Consider the following 23,137-nt stretch of genomic DNA (forward strand, 5'->3'; position numbering starts at 1 on the left):
TATCTGAACATTTGAGGAATATACTGTACAGTATGTGCATGTATTTGTATATAAGAATTTAAAATGAAAATAAAGAGGTTCTTTCCCTTTGAGAAGCAATGCATATTCTGTTTTTCCCTGCTGAAATCATAATTATGGTTTCCATTGTCTGTTGCTTAAATAATAAACATACATAAAAATGATTTAACATCAAATTCAATTTAATTTTCATTGTATCTCAATGTGGTAAAGCATGAACCTTGTCCATTCTTAAAGACTCATAGGCAAAGTTACATTTTATCCTTCTTTGTAAAAATTAACAGAAAGTTGATGATCAACTAGAAATTGCCCAGTAAATTCTCCATTCCATACTTTAAAAGATTTCTTTCTCTATAATATAATTCAAAAATTAATAGAATGTAACAGATGTTTACTTTAATTAACATTGAGTTTATATTTCCCATTTATTCATAGCTAGATAAATATACAGATAGTGCATAGGTACAGCCAGATGTACTATTATCCTTCTCATCTTTCCCATTGTCTATTCCTTTCGCATGTTATGACTATTATTTTGTTGTTTGAACCTTATGATTTATGGTAATTGTTTTTATTTAGCATCTTATGACTATCATTCAGTGTTGCATCTTATGATTCATGATGATTGTATTATGATTATGACCATGATTTATCACTTGTTTATTGTATGTACACTGAGAGCTTATGCATCAGAGACAAATTCCTTGTGTGTCCAACCACACTTGGCCAATAAAGTATTCTATTCTAAAATATAAAAAAAATAAAAGAAAAAGAATCATATGAAATATAATGCAATATCTATTAAATTGGGATTGTGAATGCAGAATCTACAATTCATAATGAAGCTATAGTATTTGAAAGAATTTAATCCCTAATTAAATTACAACCCACAAGATGAAATTTTCCATCTATTGATTTCCAACCCCTTATATATCTTGATAGCAATGGTTATCTAGTATAACAATAACAAGTTTTCTGTCATTGTTTACTGAACAGTGATGAGATCCAGTTACTAGCATCATTCTTAACTTTATAACTTCATTCACATAAAGCCAGAAATACATATAGTGGTTCATACTGTCTGTGGACAGATCCCTGTGTAACTGCAGTTCTGCTATGGTAAATTTCCGACATATAAAAAGGAAAAAATAAACTCCCTTTTTATGACCCTATAATCCCTTAATTATTCAGGGTAGAGTCAGTGGGGACTGAAGGCCAAATGCCTTCCTGACATCACCCGGACTTTACAACAGATTTTTTTTTCTTTGAGCCCTAGGAGATAAATATCTGCCACTCCCTAGGACTGAATTCTCAACCTGCCTACTCATATAAAAAAGAAAAAATATATTTGCAAATATGTTTTCAATACTGCCCATGCAAGGAAGCCAGAAACAATAACGGCCCTGTGACGTGTATCTGTCTTGTCCCCCCATGTTATTCTCTTTATCAATGCCTGTTGAATACATATTTTCCCAAGCTTTTAAAACATACATGTTATTCAGCTGTGCTTCTATTATTCTTGTCTATTTCTTGTTCTTGTGATTTCTTTAAGAATAACAAGTGGCTCAGTGATATATTTTATCATTTTAATTTGAGATGTCCCCAGAGCAGAGTTAGATTGGAAGCATATAGAGTATAAATTCAAGAAGTAATTACCAATGTAGTAGTAATTCTTGCTAAATACATTTATTTATTTACAGATACAGGATTCAAGTTAGAAAACACATAGGACCGTTGTTCATATATTAATGTTTTTGGCTCTTTAAAATATTATAAAAATAAAAATGTTATACACAAACACTAACGGAATGCTTTTGACCTAAACCTTATTTCAAAGCTCCTCCAGAGAGACATGTAATTTTGATAACAGCGAACTATTTTTCTTCAACTCAGCAACTCACTGGGAAGGAGGAAAAGAAACAGAGCTAATGTAATAGGAAAATTGAAAAAAATAGCTTCAAGTTTTTTCCACCAGCAGAACATTGCTCCTGAAAAATTATTTCTGAGAAAATATAGCTATGAATAGAAAAATATTCCACTGTTTCGTGTAGATAAAGGGAATAAGTAGGACCAGGAATTATGCAGCTCTCAGTCCCTCAAAAAACTACAGAATAGGAAATTATTAAATTCATGAAGAATAATATGAATGCTATTTATTTTATTTACACATTCATTAAATATAAGTTAAATCAAATTTATTTTTTGCTCAGCCAGCACCAATATTGTAAAATGTGGCTCCTTACACCCTATTCAAGGGCAGAGTAGAGGTCTTGGCTGGAAAAAAAAAACTGACTGTCCCTGTTATGAAAAACATAGTGTTCTCAAATAGCCCTGCAGGATTTAGCTCTTAATCATTTTCTGGTTGAGAAAAACTTATGTAATACATGAACTAAGCATTTAGGAAGCACATGTAAGTAAGATAGACATGAATGAATGAACAAATGAATGAATGAACAAGCAATTTTGATAGTTACAGAAAATTCAGCAGGGAAAACATAGAACAAAGCACAAGAGTGGCTGAATGGATGGATACAACAGAAAAACAAAAAATTGAATAGCAATGCATAGAGATGCCAGTTTTTCCCAAATTCATAATCTGAACTACACAGTTATATGCCCAGAAGATAATGCTTTTTATTATTTAGTCTTGAAATCTATGTATATTATCCCTGTCCAAGCAATGTACTATCTAAATTTAGATAGGTTATGAGGTGAACCATGAATGGACAAGTATGAAAACAAAAAGATGGAAAGCAAACGTGGGCTGAGTTAAAAATAATAACCAAGGAACTGGATAACACCCTAATCATCAGCATAATCTCCTCCAAAACTAATTGCCAGAAAATTTGTATTTATGACAGAAATATATTTTCTTTTATGTTACACATCCAAAAAGAAAAAAAAGAGCTAAAGTAGGAGGTTTTTTTCAAGCCTATATAAACAAGATGCCCAAAAATGAATCTTCAGCTTATTGATACATAGTGGTTCTTTCATTTTAACACCCTACAAATATTTCAAAATAGTTCCAAACCTTCTATAGTACATACTTAATAACATTCATTCCATCAGGATGAAAGGGAGAGAGGGAGGGGAGAGAAAGAGAGAGAGAACAGATAACAGACAGAGTTGGATGGGACCTTGTAGATCAGGGGTCCCCAACCGCGGTCCGCGGACCTGTACCGGGCCGGAACAAGCCTTACTGGGTCGCTGGTTGCTGGGCGCCGCCATCTTTTTGGTAAAAGCGCTTCCGGTGAGCTTTTCCGGTAGAAAGCTCACCGGAAGCGCTTTTGCATAAAAGATGAGCGGCGCAAGCCGTGAGCTTTTCCGGTAGAAAGCCATTTCTACCCAAAAAGCTCATCGAAGTGGCGCCGCATTATTTGACAAAAGCGCCCGTGACGCCACCGGAAGCGCCGTCATAAAAGATGGCGGCGCCCAGTTGACGCCGTACCTGGCCGCGGCGCCAGCTGATGCCGGAACCGGCCGCAAAGCGCCGAAAAGGTTGGGGATCCCTGTTGTAGATCATCTAGTCCAACCCCCTACCCAAGCAATAGACCCTACACCATTTCTGACATATGGGAGTCCAATCTCTTCTTGAAAGTCTCAAGTGATAGCGCTCCCACAGCTTCCAAGAGCAAGCTGTTCCATTGGTTGATTGTTCTCACTGTCAGAAAGTTTCTCCTTATTTCCAGGTTAAATCTCTCCTTGTTCAGTTTCCATCCATTATTCCTTGTCTGGCCTTTGGGTGCTTTGGAGAATAGTTTGACCCCTTCCTTTCTGTGGCAGCCACAGAAAGTGGTTGTCCACTAAGACTCCATGATCCCTCTCACAGTCACTGCTATTAAGCCTGGTTTCATCCAGTCCATATGTGTACTTTTGGTTTTTCTTGCCTAAGTGTAGGACTTTACTTTTCTCTATATTTAATTTCATTTTGTTAAATATGGTCCAGTGTTCTAGTCTATCAAGATCCATCTAGATCGTGAGCCTACCTTCTTGGGTGTTAGCTATTCCTGCCAGCTTAGTATCATCTGCAAATTTGGTAAGTTCCCTTTCTATTCCCTCATCTATGTCGTTAATGAAGATATTGAAGAGTACTGGGCCTAAGAGAACCTTGTGGCACCCCACTTCTTACTTCCCTCCATGTAGACTTAGACTCATTGAGGACTACTCGTTGAGTACGGTTTGTCAGCCAGTTGCAAATCCATCTGGTGGTGGTGCTATCTATTCTACTTTTTTCTAGCTCACCATAAAGTAGATTGTGGTCTACTTTGTCAAATGCCCTGCTAAAACCTAAGTATATTATGTCCACAGTATTTTGCTGGTCTACTAATTTAGTCACTATGTTGAAGAATGAAATAAGATTAGTTTGGCATGATCTGTCAGCAAACCCGTGCTGACTGCTAGTTATTAGAGAAAGAGGAGGAGGGAGAGAGAGAGAGAGAGAGAGAGAGAGAGAGAGAGAGAGAGAGAGAGAGAGAAGGAAGGAAGGAAGGAAGGAAGGAAGGAAGGAAGGAAGGAAGGAAGGAAGGAAGGAAGGAAGGAAGGAAGGAAGGAAGGAAGAAAGAAAGAAGTTAGGAAGGAAGGAAGGAAGGAAGGAAGGAAGGAAGGAAGGAAGGAAGAAAGAAAGAAAGAAAGAAAGAAAGAAAGAAAGAAAGAAAGAAAGAAAGAAAGAAAGAAAGAAAGAAAGAAAGAAAGAAAGAAAGAAAGAAAGAAAGAAAGAAATCCAAAACACCAGCTGGACAGAAAACAGAATAATTGCACAGGAATTATATATCCATGAAATGCTTGGAACTGGGAGATATTTCTGAACAAAAACCATGCCTGGTTGATGTTTAGATAAACTCAGTTACTCCCATTTATACATATTTTGTTAATTATGATCCCAAACTATTTTCCTTGGGGGTAGAAAGAGTCTATGAAAAACTCTTGTTTATGACTTACTTGTGCTTGCTTGCATAGTTTCAAAGGATGGAGGGTTTCTTGATAGAAAAGCTGATGATAATCCTGTAGGTCAAACCAAAAATATGCGCTGTTCCTCCATAGCTATAGATGGAAGAGATGGGAGGAAAGATATTACTACCAAGTTTTTATTGTTTAGTGTAGTCTTGCTCAATTTGGCAACTTTAAGATGTATGGACTTCAACTCCTAGACTTCCCCACCCAGGACTGTCTGGGGAATTCTGGGAGTTGGAGTTCACATGTCTTAAAGTTGCCAAGATTAAGAAACATTAGGTTAGTCTCATAAATTTCCAGAGTTCTTCTAGGCAAACGAACACAGTGATGATCCCCCCTCAATCAAATTTGAATAGAATCCTTGCCAATTATATTGTATCTATGGATGGATCTGCTATTTTAGGGCAGTAAATCCTGTTTCAGAAACACTTCACAAATGCTGCTGTGCTTAAAAGACCAGGAGGGAAGACAATTTGCTTGGGAATATTTGTTTCAGTGTATGCCGGTAGTAGCATGTTGGCTTCATAAAACAAAAGAAGCTCAAATGCGGAATACCAGGACAGGATCATTAGAAGGTGGGAAAGCACCGAAAATTTGCTACTAGAACGAGTGCAGAATCATACGGGAACATTAGCAATTAATTCTCTTTTCTTTTTGTGAAGATGGGAAATGAACGTGGGCTTGGCTAACTAGAAGCAAGCTTTATTGGAGATCTATTGTCTAGTAACCATATACACGATCCCTGTCACTGTATCCTGATCTCCAAACAAGATCGGATAGAGTTAAACAAAGAAACCCAAATCAATCTTGGGTAGGTTTTAAAGTAAATTCAGATGGTTGAGAGCAAAAGAGTGGGAGATCTGTAAGAATACCAAGGGGCATTCAGTTCCTTGAGATTAATTATAAATCATATTTAATTTAGCACAGTTTGAGTAGTATTTTTGAAACTGACAAAATGACTGTATGCATGAAGATACAGTAACTGAAATACATTCTGTATATTTTATTGTACACTGTGCATACAGTATAATTGGTAATTAAATTGTTAGTGTAAATTGCAAAGTTTAAACATGTTGGGATGGAATTAGAGCAACTGTTCATAATGTACACCTAAAATTTATGCTTTGACAGCATTTTTTAGCAATTGCTGATATTATTATCCTGACCCACATATATTTTTATGAAGTATTATTCAACTATGTTTTTTTAAAGTTATTGCTCAGAGCTAAGTGTTTCCAGAGGGACAAAAAAGCTTTATGAATCTTGTTAGTTCAGTAGCTCCTCTTTTTAAAAAGAAAATCAATTTTTAAAATTATTTTAAAATGCTGAACCAACCAGCTGACATAACATATAGTTTGACCATAAAAATTGGACTATACATTATGTAATTTTAGTGAATCTACAGTAAGTTGAAATAATTCATATATCTTGATCTTAAACTAAAAACAATAAACAGACTTAATTACTTTAAAAGTATATAATTTAATATTTAAGACCTGCTGTCCTCTTGAGAAATACATTCAGCTTTAATGAATTATGTTTCCAAGTAATACTCAGGGTTAAAACGTTGCAAATCTTTTACCTGTAAATGTCCCATAATTTTCAATAGGTGTCATTTGCAGATAAGCATTTCTGACACTTTCTAAATATTTTGTTGGAAATAAGATCCAGTGAAATCCAGTGAAATTATACTTTCAAGTAATTATATTTAGAATTGAAATAGTATGGGCTCTACTTTAAAATGGACAGCAGTTCCCCACTGAAATTACTCAAGATACACTGTTATTTCTTGAATCATATTTCATCTGAAGGCACAGGCATATATTTATATCAATTTATGTATCTTGGTTTTTCAGTGACACATTTTTCTTCCATTTTTAGTTAAAATTGAATAGTTATGTTCACTCTACAGACAGAATTTACTTTATAGATTGCAAGAAGAAAAGTGATTCCACATTAATAACCTCTTTTAACTCTCTGAATGTATAGTGACCTGCTGCGAATAGCACTTTTTCTGAAATAAAGAATAGATTTGTTTGGAAGAATGAAGTATGCTGACTAGAAGACAGCTACAAGAGATAATGTATAGCCAATAATGTATAGAAATGATACTAAACCAATGCAAGACAGCACCACTTATTCAAATGTTTAAATTCTCACAATGGAAAATTTTTTGGAAATATTTCAGAACCTTATTTTTCCAATCAAAAGTTTGTTTTTAACTCCTTGGTTCAGCCTGAATCTCCATATTCTGAAGTAAGCTTTTTATGAAATTGTGGGTAAAGTATAATGTTGAGGTAGCCATCCTCAACTTTGTGCTTTCCATGCATACTAGACAATGTCTCTCAACCTTGGTTATTTTAAAATGTATGGACTTTAGCTCCCAGAATTCCTCAGCCAATATGCCAACTCGAGTATTTTAGAAATTGAACTCCATGGATCTTTAAATGGATATGATGAAAAACACTGTACTAGACTAAAATCCCCATCAGCTTCAGCCAGCATGCTTATTTAAAATACTGATATTCAGACGTAATTAACTTAAACATGCAAAACCGTAGGTTTTGAAATCAATCTTCAATTTGAAGCTAAACTGCTGGTTTTTGACCAGTCGCTCTTTGATTTTTACACACCTTTTTTCCTCCTTAGAGCTGTGGGAAGACTCCAAGTATCAATGAAAATCCAACCAAAAAAAATCCACCAATAAGAAATTCTCTTACCCTATGACCTGATTTCTCACAGTAGTCAGTGAAGACGTAGCCTGCTCTGTTCTCCAAGTAAAGAGATTGCAGCATTCTTTCCATTTTAGAACTTCCTAGTTCGGAAAAATCTGGGCTGATTTCACCCTGAATAACAGAGCAACAATTCATCAAGATAATTACACTACATAATTACAAGTCTGCACTACTATTACTATTAATCACTCCTTATCACCCATCTCCTCCCACTTGTGACTGTATGACTGTAATTTTGTCACTTGTATCCTTAAGATTTATTTTGACTGTTTCCTAGTATGATTTGATTGCTTATTGTACCCTTATGACTATTATTAAGTGTTGTACCTTATGAGTCTTGACTCTTGATGTATGTATCTTTTCTTTTATGTACACTGAGAGCATTTGCACCAAGACAAATTCCTTGTGTGTCCAATCACACTTGGCCAATAAAGAATTCTATTCTATAATGCAGTTTCATTGTGTCTTGGGTGAAACTGTCTTTATAACTGCTGTTATTTTTATTTGAGAGAGAGAGCACAATGAGGTATCAAATTTGCTTTGTTGTTTTTATTACAAACATCATAGGTTTCTTCCCCTCCCTCCCAAAAATTCTTATATTATATAATATGGTGTTAAATTTATCTGCCTCCCACTTTCTTTCCCCGTTTTCTTGCTAGTTTTTCTCTTTTTGGTGGCTACAAAAAGCCATGTGGGTGATGGCAGTTTTTAAATTCTATCGATACTATGGTTATAGTTAATATTTTTCACTTCTTTGCAATAATAATAATGAAGGGACCATGGAAGACTCTATAATTCATCAGATTTGCTGTTTTGTTTAAAGGGACTTATAGCAGCTGAGACTCATTCAAAAATAAAAACAAAAACTGGCCATAAGGTTCATTTTGTGTTGTTTGTTCCTAAACCATTCTTGATGTATGTCAAGTGGACATATCTTGATTATTTTTTTAGCTGCAACAATTAACTAACCACAGATAGTTAGATGCATTTTTTATATCTGCTGGTTCTTAATAGACCTGCTAAATTTTAATCAAATTTTCATCACAGATTTGAGTCTGGTGACAAATTCAATCCAGAGTCATGGTACTAAATTTTAGATAGCAACATTCAATTTGAAAGCAAAAAATAACAATTTTATAGCCTTTGGAGACAAACATGGATGAACTGAGAAAAAGAACTGTCAGGAAAAAAATTAATTTATCAGGAATTAATTAATTCATCTTGAATACACATGAATATGCTCTGGTGCAGGATTATTTCAGCATTGTTATGCCATTTTTATAAAAAGGCAAGAAATTTTGAAGTTAGTTATTATATTAGCTGCACACCAATAGGAGGCACTACATGTTTTTATATTGTTTTAATTCTTGATTGGGAGTTGCCCAGAATTTAGTATAAGATGTGGCAATTCTATGTAAATGTTTAAAATAAATCAATAACTAGTTTCATTTTTACTACTCTTCAGGTATTGGTGTCTTCCATACTGCATGTTCTATATATAATTTTTTAACAAGATTTGAACCTACAAGAATAAAAGGTGCACCTGCATAGCTTCTATAAATTTTGTATTTGTTTTTATTTGTTGCTCTCCCAAATATATGAACATATTAGTTTTTGAAACTATAAACTCTTGGTGTTCATGGAATAGCCTTTCCCCAGAAGAATGGCTCTACACTATGGTCAGTTCTCCGTCATCCAAAGTAGTGCTCATTCAGACATCCACAATTTAAAAAAAATAAAAATCCTGCCTCTTCGCAGCGAAGATTTTTAATGCCACAGTACTCAAATGGTACTCACAGGGATCATTTCTGCATAGGTGTATCTTCGATCTAGTGGTTTCAGATAATCCATTCTATCACTAAGTGTCATATGAGACAGAGTGCTGCACGCTGTTGCTGGCCTACACAATGAAAAACAAATAGTCACAAAAGGACCTTGAGGGTAATCAGAGAAATTAAACCATGGTGAGCGTTGTTGATTCTGCTCCTAAATAATCAGTACCATCACTTTTAACTGCTTCAAGGTAATAAGAAAATAGAGAGAGATTTAGTGCCTTTATCTTTTTCTTAAACCTTTTGTATGCACCATCTTTGTGATGAGACACTATGTCTCATGAATAAAGGAACTATTCTATTTTTCACAGATAGAAGATAAGACCAGCATCTGCATGGATTTTTGCAAGTTCAGAGTACCAAGAAATAATAATGTATATGCATTAGTAGCTGAGCAACTTATCCAATAGTAGGAAGGTGTAATGAATTCATAATCCCATTTTACAATCTTTTCTACCAACAGTCACTGTTAAACAAATTGAATGCAATCATGAAGCAAACCAATTATTTGCTATGGAGCGTTTTTGCTGAAAACCAGAAGTAAATGCCAGTTTTCAGCAAAATAAATTGCAACCACATGACTGCAGAACAAGGCAAAAGGCCATAAATGCAGGCCAGACGCTCAGCAGTCATGTGACTCAGGGGGTGGGGACTGGCTGTTGGAACCAGATCACAAGTAAAAAAAAATGGGGGGGGGCCCTCTATGAACTACAAACAATTGCAAATCTATCAGTTACTGTATATGCTGATGAAGACTACCTGTATTATCTAGGACTTCTTTTGGCCTGAAAAGGTTAGGATGTTAGGTGCTCTCTGCTACTTGCTTTTTGGACCACTGCACTTTCTGGCTCTTTTGGGGAGCAGGTCGACAGGTAATTGCTAGGATCTAGAACACAGGTGTCAAACTCGCCACATCACATTGCCATCACATGCTGTTTCACGACATTCTTTCCCTTCGCAGAGCTAGGATGGGCGTGGCCAGCATGTGATACTTCCTGCCCGTGGGCCACCAGTTTGACACCTCTGGTCTAGGAGATTTTGAATACTTTTCTGTGGAAGAGGATATACTAGTAGTCTTCTGTAGAGCTAGATATATTCCTTCTGAAGAAGCCATTTCTGGATCCAACTGATTTAGGATACTATAATTTGATCTCCAACCTCTCCTTTGGGAGGAAAGTTGTTGACACTGGCGATAGACTAACATTGCAGCATCACAAGAGAAGCAGATTATTTGATCTTTTACCAGTAGGGGTTCAGGCCTTGGTATGGGACAAAGACAGAGGTGGTATTCAGCAGGTTCTGACCAGTTCTGGAGAACTGGTAGCGGAAATTTTCAGTAGTTCGGAGAACCAACAAATACCACCTCTGACTGGCCCCGCCCCCATCTATTCTCTGCCTCCCGGGATCCAGCTGATTGGCTAGGTCTTCTTTTGTTGCCCTGCACAGGAGAACGGAGATGGAAAACAGGTTAGTGGGGGGGGAGGGAATTGCAGTATCCTTCCCCCAGGAATGGGGAGGGAATGATGATTTTGCAGTATCCTTCCCCTGCCACACCCACCAAGCCACACCCACCAAGCCATGCCACACCCACCAAGCCACGCCCACAGAACCGGTAGTAAAAAAAATTGAATCCCACCATTGGACACAGAGATAGCACTGGTTACATTCAACTCCTGGCAGCAGAATTAGGTTGCAACACTGCCTTCTGACCCCTGTGACACCACGGTTCCTGACAACCTCTCCCACATCCCATGACCTTGTAAAGCATGCTGCCCCACCAAAGCCATTGTTTGGTCTGGCTAAGGATGAAATACACCTGTTCATAGAAGGTTGCCCTCCTTCTCCTTAACATGTTGCATTGATACATCATTATACATGAACATTTCAGTCCTTACCTTTTCCTAATATTTTCTAAGGTAATTAAGTCATAAGGATCTTCCTGAACAGCAGTTTGACCTTGAGGTAGAATTGCAGATAACAGCCCGATAGTCCTTTGGGGAAAGATATCCATCACCGCTCCTTTTGAAAAAGTCGTGGTTAATCCAGTTTCTCCTCTCTAATAAAAGGGATGGAAAGGAGGTGAAAATATCTGAGAAATAATTCTTGCTTCTCCGTGTCTATTTTCATTTGGGATCTTCTGTATCATATAGATACTTCATTTTGGATAATTATTCACATGTTTAAAAAGTAATTTTAGTATTATACCAAAATGTGTTTTTCCAGTTGAGATGAATTTACATTTTTAAAAGTGTAGGCTAAAACAACAGAAGCCCATGTTCCAGAGCAGGGGTCTTCAAACTTGACAGCTTTAAGACTTGTGGACTTCAACTCCCAGAATTCCTCCTCCAGTCATGTTAGCTCAGGAATTCTGGGAGTTGAAGTGCACAAGTCTTAAAGTTGCCACGTTTGAAGACCCTTGTTCAAGAACAATCTAAGCCAGGAATGTCAAACTCAATTTCATGGAGGGCCTTATCAAGGTTGTGTTTGACCTCGGAGGGCCGGGGGTGGGTGGAAGGAGGCCAGCATGGGCATGGCCAGGGATGGCCAGGATGGGCGTGGGCTCCCTGAGTTCCATTTTTGCTGGCAGAGGCACCATGGGCCAGTCCGTGCTGTTTCCAGGCTGGCCCTGTGGGCTAGACCTCAGCACTGGATCCATCCCGCGGGCCGTGAGTTTGACACCCCTGATCTAAGCCATGAAGTTTCAAGGAGTATCATTGGGGTCAATCACTGTGATTCTTGACTATTCTACCAATTCATTGTTCAGGGAACAAAATTGCAGGAGAGAGTGCAATGCAGGTTGCCTTGAATTCCTTGAGGAAAGCCGAGGTATGTTTGCATACAAAGGTATATAAACCTGCATAGCTATAGTCAAGACAGAGATGTGGCTTCTCCATTTGCAGAAGCATTGTGCCTTGAAATCCCAACTCTATGAAATTACAGAAGGGCTCTCCCTCTCCCTCCCTCCCTCCTTCCCTTTCCCTCCTCTCTTTCTCTCTCCCCCATTTAAGATTTATTTCGGGTCCTTCAGACGCATTTTGTTGCTCTCTAATAGAATGCAGGTTGCAGAAGCAAAAAAAACAACACCTCCTATATACAGATAGTCCTCAACTTACAACCAGAATCAACCCCAAAATTTATGTTGCTAAGTGAAACATTTGTTAAGTGAGTTCTTCCCCATTTTATGACCTTTCTTGCCACAGTTGCTAAGTGAATCATTGCAATTGTTAAGTTAGTAATGTGGTTGTTAAGTGAATCTGGCTTTCCCATGGGCTTTGCTTGTCAGAAGGTCACAAAAATTTATCACATGATCCCAGGACATTGCAACCATCATAAACATGAACCAATTGCCAAGCGTCTGAATTTTGATCACATGACTTGGAGGATGCTGCAACAGTCGTAAGTGTGAAAAATGGTCATAAGTCACTTTTTTCCGTGCTGTTGTAACTTTGATCCGTCACTGTTATAAGGACTACCTGTATTAGGCACACATATCTAAGCTGTAAAAGTCAAAAATATCACACAAGATGGTGGTAAAGAGATATAGAAAGTGAACTAGTGACCCCTAGCAGTCACCCATATTTTTGCAGTCTACATAGGGTACAGGTGGTACAACCAATCACCTAGCAACTGTTTAAAGAGATTCAAAGTTCTGATGGCTATCTGCTCCCCTACAGCCCCATGACTTCATTTTGGACACTGAGTAATTGGCCTGCATTTACAGCAGTTTGCAAAATCCCTCAGTCACATGACTACAGTTTATGACCTTTTTTTCTCCTCAGAAACCAAGGATTACTTCCGGTTTCTGGCAAAAAAAAAAATACCCAAGAAAAAACAATGTGTTCACTTAACGACTCTGGCATTCTGCAAACAACCACTACAATGAAGGCTGTAAAGTAGAACATGGTCGTATGGTGGCCCACTTAATGCCTGCCATGACGTACGACTAAAATGGTGGTGTCCGTTAAGGGCCATAGGTTGAGGAACACTACATTAGCTAAGCAGACTACGCTGATTATGACTCACTCGCAAGCCCAGCCTTTCAATCATACGGTGTTTCCTTCAATGCTTCTTATATCAGACCCTTTTATTTTTGCCAACGTTTAATGTAACAAGCAATACCTGATAACACGGAAATGCTATTTTTGGCATGCAAGATTTTGGCCTGAGTGGTAGCAGGGACACCATCTGTGGGAAAGGATCCACATCAATTCGTGGTTTCTGTTGCCGAGTATGCCAGATTTTCAGCTTGGTAACTGTGGCCTGAATGGCAGCTTTATGAGTTACACAAAATCGGGGACCCCTGAGAAGAAAAAGACTGGTTAGGGCTAGACTTTGAATTTTAGTTATTTTATTAGTCTGTTCTGTTATTCACATCCCTCAATCGTAAGAGTATAACCTTCAGTCGGTGACCCCAAAACTCTAGAGTAGGGGTGTCAAACCTGATCGCATCGCAGGCTGTATTATGAAGTATAAGGATTTTTATTTTTTTTTGCACTTATGTGGGGCCAGGGTGGGTGTGACCTCCGCAGGCCACATTCTGCCCATGGGCCGCGTGTTGACATGAACCACAGACAAAGATGACAATTTTGAAACTCTTTTTTTGTGTGTGTGGTGGTAGTGGAAGCATTTGGAGGTTGTAAGTTGAATGGTTGAACAAATAGTTTAAACTTTGAAAAGGTTTCAGGCCTCGATTTTACTCCTTAAAATGTACAAAAGGGAGTCTGAAATTTTCAGTCCATCTTAAATCTGGGACATTATTTTTGTCACCAGCAACACCCCTGCATAGGAGTGAAATTCAAAAATTTTCCCTACTGGCTCTGTGGGTGTGGCTTGGTGGGTGTGGCTTGGTGGGACTCAGTCTCTAAAAGGAAGAATGTGGGCAGGCATGGGAGGGGCTAACCGATTCAAATCACCCCTACCACCTCTCCCGAGGTGATGCAAAGTGGTTGAATTTCACCCCTGCCCCTGCAGCATCATATAGGACCGTGATGGGGAACCTATGGCACGCATGCCACAGGTGGCATGCAGAGCCATTTGTGCCAGCACGCAAGCTGCAGGCAAACTTACCTCACTGGGCATGTGCGCGTCTCACAGCTGATTTTTGGCCGGTTTGAGGCCTTTTTCAGCCTCCCAAAGGCTTGAGGAAGGCTTCTGCAGGCTTCTGCAGGCGAAAACTAGCCCTGTTTCATCACTTCCTGTTTTTCCGAAAATACCAGAAGTGACGAAACGGGGCTAGTTTTCGGCCTGCAAAGCCTGCAGAAGCCTTCCTCAAGTCTCTGGGAGGCCCCAAAAAGGCCTCAAATCAGCTGAAAATCAGCTGTGAGGCGCAGTGCAGGTAAGGGGACAGCGGGGGTAGGGTGGGGGGTATTACACGCACATGCATAGAGGGTGTGTGGGGGTGGGCATTGCCTTCTGGATGCTGGCACGCGAGTGCAAGCGTGCAAGTGCACACACAATTTTTGGCACAGGAGCCCAAAAAGGTTAGCCACCACTGATAAGGAACATAAACAAAAACAAATGACATAAAAAAACAAATTCCTAGGCTGAAAAGGTTAACTCTCTTTTCTCTTGATGTGTATGTTGATTCCTAACTGCCAGGCAAAGAAAATACTCCAGGCTTCCCCAAAATGAGCTATTAGAATCACTGATCTGCATTAACTCCGATATAAATATTTTCTTCTATATGGAGATCATCCCAGTTTATGGCTCTTGGACTGCGAAACTGCAACTGACCCTGATTTGTGGCTTTATTTTACAACTAGCTCTAATTAATTAATTATAGAATTCTAGTAAAAAGCAAATTAGATGCTCCCAAGTCTGAAGCCTGAGCATTCTATATATCAGAAGTAATATCTTGAAGGAAGTTTGGAAAATGATGGGCAGCCAATGTCAATATCTCAAAAAATAAATAAATGCACAAATACATTTGGGCAAGTCATCCTGTTCCCAACTAAATAGTTGCACTTACACTAGCTGTATGGACAAAGGACATTGCTAAAGTGAAATAAGTGCCTTATGAGATCCAAATTTAGGCAGGTGATTCAATTACACAATCTACAAAATCCTTGGTGGTCTCTGAGTTTGGTTGCAGATATTTCATTATTCTACTAGATAACATCATCAATACAGATGATGTAACTCACTTGGGTAATTAAATCTCTGCAAGAAAACAACCACACTCAGAGACCACCAAGGACCCCATAATTCAACCCTGAGCTACACATATTTATTTCTAATGATATATAATCTACTTCCATAAGGAAAGACAGAGTTCAATACTACTATGAACAGGTCATCACAATCAGACAAATCTCTTTTAATCATGATGGTTTTTATCGTGATCATATACATGTTGTCTTTAGGGATGTTTATTTAAATTAAACCTGCTCCTAATTGGTTTTGCCTGAATCATTTCCCTTTGACTGTATCAGTTAAGCCTTCACTATCATGAATAGATTCTTTATGTTATTATAAAGTATCATCCTCTTCTGCCCAGATTAAGTGGTCCATTTAGGACGAGGGTGTCAAACTGGATTTTTTTGAGGGCCGGACCAGCAGTATAATCCTTCTCCACGGCCAGTCTGGGGCGGGGAGAGATGGGATGAATGCCTCCTGCAGTTCTCTGCTGGCCAAAATGGGGCACAGGGGCGCCATCTGTGGGGGCCCCGCATCCAATTTTGGCAGGCAGAGTGCTGAAGGAGGCTCTTCAGGCTGAAAATGGGGTGCAGTGGGGCTGCGTGCAGCCCCACCCCACCCCATTTTCACTAGCAGAGGCACCGTGGGCTGGTCCTTTGCTATTTCCAGGCCAGATTTAATCCCTGCACGGGCCAGATGTGGCCCGCAAGCCTTGGGTTTGACACCCCTGATTTAGGAAATCAGAACAACTGGTTCAAACTCCTACTCCATCCAGTCACAACAGCTCCAGTGTTCAGAAAAAGCAATCAAATTTAATTAAATGTGCCAATATTTCATCTTTTTACCAGTAAAGAAGCAAAGGTTTAACTACTTCAGACTGGATGCCCTTTAAATTATACACATTCCACTGATCGGCATCCACCAGGTTGAGCTTGAACAGAACTTCAAAAGTCAGGTAATAATCTCCATTGCTTGCCAGGTATAATTTTTTCATCCGATCAAGCTGTCTTGAATAAAGGAAAATATTAACATAATATATGCACAGATAAACACTGGGAAATAATTCAGAAAAAGACATCCAACTCTAAAGCTCTTTTACATTGTAAATGGAATTCCATAGAGATGGTTTTCTTTACAAAATAAAGGCCAGGATTTATAACCGCAATTATCTCCCATCCTGATGCTTTCCAAAAAGCTGAGTTGGAATTATCATCAACTGCAGGTAGTCCTCGACTTACAACAATTCATTTAGTGAGCATTCAAAGTTACAACGGTACTGAAAAATGTGATTTATGCCCTGTTTTTCCCAGTTAGGACCTTTGCAGCATCCCCATGCTCGTGTGATCAAAATTCAGATGCTTGGCAACTGGTTCATAATTATGACCGTTGCTTTGTCCCAAGGTCATACGATCACCTTTTGCGACCTTCTCACAAGCAAAGTCAATGCGGCAGCCACATCTACTTAACAACTGGGTTACTAACTTATCAACTGCAGTGATTCACTTAACAATTGTGGCAAGAAAGGTCGTGAAATAGGGCAAAATTCAACAAATGTCTCACTTAGCAAAAGAAATTTTGGGCTTGATTGTGGTCATAAGTCGAGGATTACCTGTATATCCAACATGAAAAGAGAAAAGTAGGTCCAATACATTTCAAGTTCACTAGTTTAGGGAATGATACCTTACTCCTTAGTTACTAAATTATCAAATAAGATGTATTCTGGGAGAAATCTTGTACGGTTTAAAATGATTTTTATTGACTGTTTCCTAGTATGATTTGACTGCTTATTGTACCCTATGACTATTATTAAGTGTTGTACCTTATGATTCTTGACTCTTGACGAATGTATACTGAGAGCATTTGCACCAAGACAAATTCCTTGTGTGTCTAATCACACTTGGCCAATAAAGAAGTCTGTCTGTCTGTCTGTCTGTCTATAACCAGCTTGATACTTAAGAATATCCTTCGTCTTCATATTTTTCCTGCTTTTTCTGCTTCTAGGTAGCCTTAACTTATGATTATAATTGGGACCAGAAATTCCATTGCTAAGCAAGGCAGTAAAGTGAACTGTGCCTGATTTTACATGCTTTTTGTCACAAATATGGAAAACTAATTTGCTGTGGTTATGGGAAATGAACTTGTCAGAAGGAAGATCTGACAAATAAACATAAACCAAAATGAAAACAGCAACTAAACTCATTCAATATCTTCATCTCCAAAGGCTAATTTTATATTAAAGTCTGGAAATACCTTTTCTGCCTTTTAAAAGTCCTCAGGGCCTTCAGTCGTTCAATATCTATCCAAAGCCACCAGTATTTTTCTCCCAAAGTTCCTCTGATGAATTTTTTAAATCTTTCAAATTCATGTCTGCTACCAATGTCATACGTCTTGTGGCTAACACACCAAGCAGCTCTGGTTTCAGTATTATCCTTTTCTGATTTTGCAGAAATTTCACTCTTCACATCTGTTCCATCAACCGTTCCATCAACAAAAGGAGACTTTTCAAATGCTGATTCCATGGACTTTTCACGGCTTGCTAACTCATATATAAAAACTCTAGTTGTTTTACTGAAATTGATGTCAAAAGGAGTGTTTTTAGGTGGCTGGCCAGTGACTACTGCAACAGAGTTTTTTAATATATAATGAACAAAGGCGAAAGAAAACTCATCCATAGTGCGAAAAGATGCTAAATCTTGACATTGCATATGGTCTTCACTCTTTCTCTCCGGAAGAGTAAGATCCCAGTCTTGTCCTAAGTATGCTCTGAATAATGTGCGTGAAGGAGTATCAGGAAGTGACAAAGAACAACCTTCATCTATGCTTCTTCTGGCTTCTATCTTTTGAAGAAGTGGGACATCAGTTATATTGGGCTTCTTAATTCTGGATTCAGAACCTGCATGAAAACCACAGATCAATCCTCCAAAGACAACAACATACTAACATAATCATGAATTCAAATATGTAAAAATCGTCCTATCTCACTATCCAGAAATGGCTTATTTCCTCAGGCATTTCTGTGAGGCAGAACCTAACTTTGAGTAGCTGTGTTAGTATTATTTTACAAAAAAAGCTAAGAACTACATCAAGTCACCATGATTTGTCTCCTATCACATATGTCTGAATTTATTTTTCAGCCTGAATATAAAACAAAAGAATGTCTGGAAGTATTAAAAAAAATTAAAGCAGGGGGTGAGGGCAATATTTTCTCCCAGAAGAGTTGATTATATTCCACAGTTTCTGCAAAACAGAGTTGCCAAGGCAGGCAATTCAGCACAGTCAAAACCTGGACAATTTTTATTGATATAATATGTAGACAAAACAAAGTCTAGGAAGTGATTGTTGTTTCCACTATTCTTCAAGCAAGCCCACTACAAAATATTTTGGTGTTCTTCCTGCCCACAATTTTATTTATTTATTTTATTAATATATTAAACTTCTTAACTACCCCTCTCTCTCAAACAAGGGTTCTTTCCCATAATTTTTCCAGCAGTTCCCTACCCACACACCTCTTAGCTGCTGTTGATGTCACAACATGGCATATTCCACCAACCAACCAATCAACCAACCAACCAATATTCCCAATATCTCCCCACTGTCTCTCTCCTTTGCTAATATCCTTAGGTTTTGCATCACTTATCCTGTATAAAATTTTGCTTGGAACATAACAGTCCCTTTTCATCTGTGCACAGGAAAAAGTACTTTGTGCCCTCATAGGTGACAAAACATCCAAAGCCTATGTGACATACTATGCTAGTTTGAAACCAGTGCTTTGGTGTGGAGACAGGGTGCCATCTTATTTATTTTATGCTCCTCTTGTATATTTACCAAAAATCTTGTGGCCCATAAACATAAATAAATGTCTTAAATTTGTAACATTGTAATATTGCAATGTTGCAATAATGTTGTTAAAAAAAAACTCCATTTTAAGCCTCTTGCACTTCATTTTTTCAATTCTGTACTTATATTAGAGCTGCAAGTTTTTCCTGTCACATTACTATACTGCTCCTGAATAAATGCAATGAAAGGACCTTTGGGATATATGCTCCTTAGGGATTACCGTATTTGCCGGCGTATAAGACGACTGGGCGTATAAGACGACCCCCAACATTTCCACTCAAAATATAGAGTTTGTTATATACTCGCCGTATAAGACTACCCCTCTTCCGCACACCTTCCACATACCAAATAAAAGGTAAAAGAACATCAGATTTGATTTCAACATGTTAATTTATATTCAAATGCTTATGACATGCAGGAAAACTCACAAGGCTGTGAAAGTATGCCAAATAATAGAACATAAGTAATTTTCCGATTCAGAGCAGGTTATAGTTCATAGTTTTATAAAATGTGTGTGTGTGCCTAAATTTCAAATTACCCATTTACCATGACTTGTCATGGACAGGCAACTTTATTAAAAGAATTCTATTTCAGCTAAGCCAGAAAGACACAAATATGGCCTGCAGAAGCATAATTTTCACTCTGATATTAATTGTGGCAATGTTGCATTTTAAACTAGCCATGATTAATTATATCCAAATTTTCACACCACACTCCCCTTCCTTTAGCTTTCTGAAAACCCAACATTTGCAGATCCCATTTTAGCAATGCATCTAAGATTTGACTTGCCAGCCACTATCATTAAATTATGCTTGCTAAAATATGAACTGAAATATGAACTGAAATATGAACTACCCTGCAAAGCTGCCCATAATGAAGATAAGTTGATCTTGATGTCAATCCTCCTCAGCCTTTCACTTGTCTTTTACTTGATACCGCTGCCAAACCTGCTTTTCCATCGATACCAGAGTAAAAGGTGACATTGCTCCCGCAGCAAGAGAAGGCAATGTGGGATGTGAGAAAGAGGAGAAATCGCAGTGAAATTAAGGAAATTAGGCGTTTGTGTTTTTTTCCTTTCCCCTTCTTCGGGACTGGATCTAGAAAGTTGTCATTTTAACATGATCGCTCCCCTTCTTCTCTTCCCACCCCAACCTCTGTTTCGTCTTTAAAGAGAAAAAGACACCCATTCTGCTTTATTGTATCTGACATAGTGGGCTTTAGTTCAGAAGCTGATGTCACTCAACAGGCAAGTCCTTTCGAAAACGCCAGGCCCTGCCTGGTCTTACCCAACGCTGCTTGCCAGGGATCTGGCAGGAAAGAAGGAGTTCCAGATCCTTTTCTTTCTAGCCTCTCCACCTGCCTTTCCCGAGTCCATCCAAGGACGCGCCTGAAAACCAGGTTGATTCTGGGTAACGTCTAAGCCCCAGAGGGGGTCCAATCAGTCCCTTCGCCCAGCTCCACAAAAGGTGAAATCGCCAGCGAAGCAAAACAAACGGAAGGAAGAAACCGAGCAAGCCGGGTCAAGAGCTGCGCTACCTCTAGCTGAGCCTTAGCGGTAGTAGGGACCCACATCCCACCTCCGCCCCACCTCAGCGAGAGGGAGCCGGCCGGATTGCGGGCGTAATCCCTCCCTGGCAGAGCTACGGGTAACCCGACGCTCAAGGCTACAACTGAATGCAAAGTCCCCGCTCTGAGATCTGCAGCTAATTTACGAGGAACCCTTTGCAATTCGCCAGCGCCTGCTATGACCTCAAGGAGAGGGAGAATCGAGCCTCCTCACCAACAAGGCGAAGAATATACCCAGATTTGCCGGCGTATAAGACGACCCCCACTTGGAGGCATGTTTTTCAGGGCAAAAAAGTCGTCTTATACGCCGGCAAATACGGTAATTAAAGAACACCATGTAAGGAAAGCCAGGGCATTAATAAGGATGTGCTCGGGTACTTTGTAAGTGAATGAAAGCATGCAAAAATACCACTTCCCTAAACTTTTAGAGCAGGTACAATAAAAAGCAGAGTTTTTCTGGCGTGAATTTATAAACCAGTAATAATGAAGCCAGCATTATTGCAGCTGCCCAGCATTCCAAATTATACTATTAAAATCTGGTTGCAAAATAGATAAATTTTGTTGGCACTATTTCTTAACTTTTTAAAATTCAAAACTCTGACCAAGAATGGGAAAGATGTTTTTTCTCCTGAAGTCCCCTGGTTTCAGTCCCAGCCCTCCCCAAATTTCAAAATGACTGTTCAATTCATTTTCAATTCATTTCAATTCATTGAAATGAATGAATTTCAATTCATTTTTGGTATTATTTTTTGCCATTCCAGAATGGGAACAAGTCTCCTCTGTGAAGCAAACTATTGCTCTTGCAGCCCATCAACCCATCCCAAAATTCCTCTCCCCAATTGTGATCTCAGTAATGTTTGTTGCTCCATAGGAAAGGATTTAAAGCTGGCAAATTGTTACTAGAAACATCTTGTTCCCATTTCCAGTGTTAAGGTGTAATTAATAACAAAAAAGGGCAAAATCAGTTGGCTTTGTCTTCTCAGTGACATGCTTGGTGTGGTCCTTTGGAGCTTTGGAAGACTAAACTTTTCCTTGATGCCTCAAATTTTGTTCTTTCCTGATATAAATGCAACTTGCCCACAAATACTACTTACCTAAGTGATCACTGCGAGTAGTAGCCTTAATAATGGATGTAGAAGAGTTACACAGGTCTTGAGAATTTGTATCTGAAGATGAATGTACAATGTAACATTGTTAGGAAATAATTGGGAAGAAGAGGATAATAGTTGGGTAGGAGAAGGAAATATGTCCATTATAACGGGGAAGGACTGGGTAAGATCATCCAAATCCATGGGGTGAGGTATCATAAATATACTGAACATATCCAACTTTACATCTTCATCCTTGGTCATCCAAGTAATGCTATAGTTGCCTTTTCATAATGCCTGAAGGCTGGAGGAGTTTGGATGGGGGACAACAGGCTTTGGCTGAACCCTGGTGAGATGGAGGAGCTGTGAGTTCAAGGAGCCTTGGGATTTGGGGGTTTATCATCCTTAGTTCTGGATGGGGTTGCACTACCCCAGACAGATCCAGTATGCAATCTGGGGGTTCTCCTGGACTCACAAATCTGCTCACAGAGCAGATAGCAGTCATGGCTAAGAGAGCCTTTGTGCAACTTTGTGTTGTGTGCCAATTACACCCTTTCATGAGACCCTGTACACAGTCACTCATGCTCTGGTCAACTCCCAGTTGGTTTACTGCAACACGCTCTGCATGGGGCTACTCTTGTAGAATATTCATAAGCTACAACTGGTACAGAACACAGTAGTGCAGATGGTTCTATAGACCTTTTGGGTGGCACATATGACACCACTGAGATGCGAGCTGCCCTGGTTGCCAGTTTGCTTTCAGGTCTAGTGGGACATTGCCTTTAGCCCTTTATGGCATGGGCCCAGGGTATCTAGGAACCACCTTAACCTGTTGGGATTAATCCACCTCACTCATTTCAGTGGAAAGGGCCTACTTGGCATCCCATCAGTCAAAGAATTTCAGCTGGTGGGATCCAGAAGAGCCTTTTCTGTTGTGGCCCCCGTACTGTGGTATATTCTCCCATCAGAGGCGAGA

The 23,137-nt window shown here is 38.9% G+C and overlaps 1 protein-coding gene across 1 annotated transcript in view; it reads right to left on the reverse strand.

The window, feature by feature from the left end:
• RGS22 (regulator of G protein signaling 22) overlaps positions 1-23,137 on the reverse strand; it is a 93,427-nt gene that overhangs the window by 45,628 nt on the left and 24,662 nt on the right. The window contains exons 8-15 of the mRNA XM_087962044.1: positions 22,168-22,239; positions 17,921-18,563; positions 16,516-16,677; positions 13,655-13,835; positions 11,431-11,591; positions 9,501-9,603; positions 7,689-7,814; positions 4,957-5,058 (exon numbers count right to left, since the gene is read on the reverse strand). Coding sequence (XP_087818170.1) covers positions 4,957-5,058; positions 7,689-7,814; positions 9,501-9,603; positions 11,431-11,591; positions 13,655-13,835; positions 16,516-16,677; positions 17,921-18,563; positions 22,168-22,239 — 1,550 coding nt within the window. The remainder of the gene's footprint in view (positions 1-4,956; positions 5,059-7,688; positions 7,815-9,500; positions 9,604-11,430; positions 11,592-13,654; positions 13,836-16,515; positions 16,678-17,920; positions 18,564-22,167; positions 22,240-23,137) is intronic.

The sequence above is a fragment of the Notechis scutatus genome, chromosome 3, assembly GCF_049901735.1.
Source record: "Notechis scutatus isolate UNSWTSFEM ecotype Mainland chromosome 3, rNotScu1.2, whole genome shotgun sequence".
NCBI classification, from domain to species: domain Eukaryota; kingdom Metazoa; phylum Chordata; class Lepidosauria; order Squamata; family Elapidae; genus Notechis; species Notechis scutatus.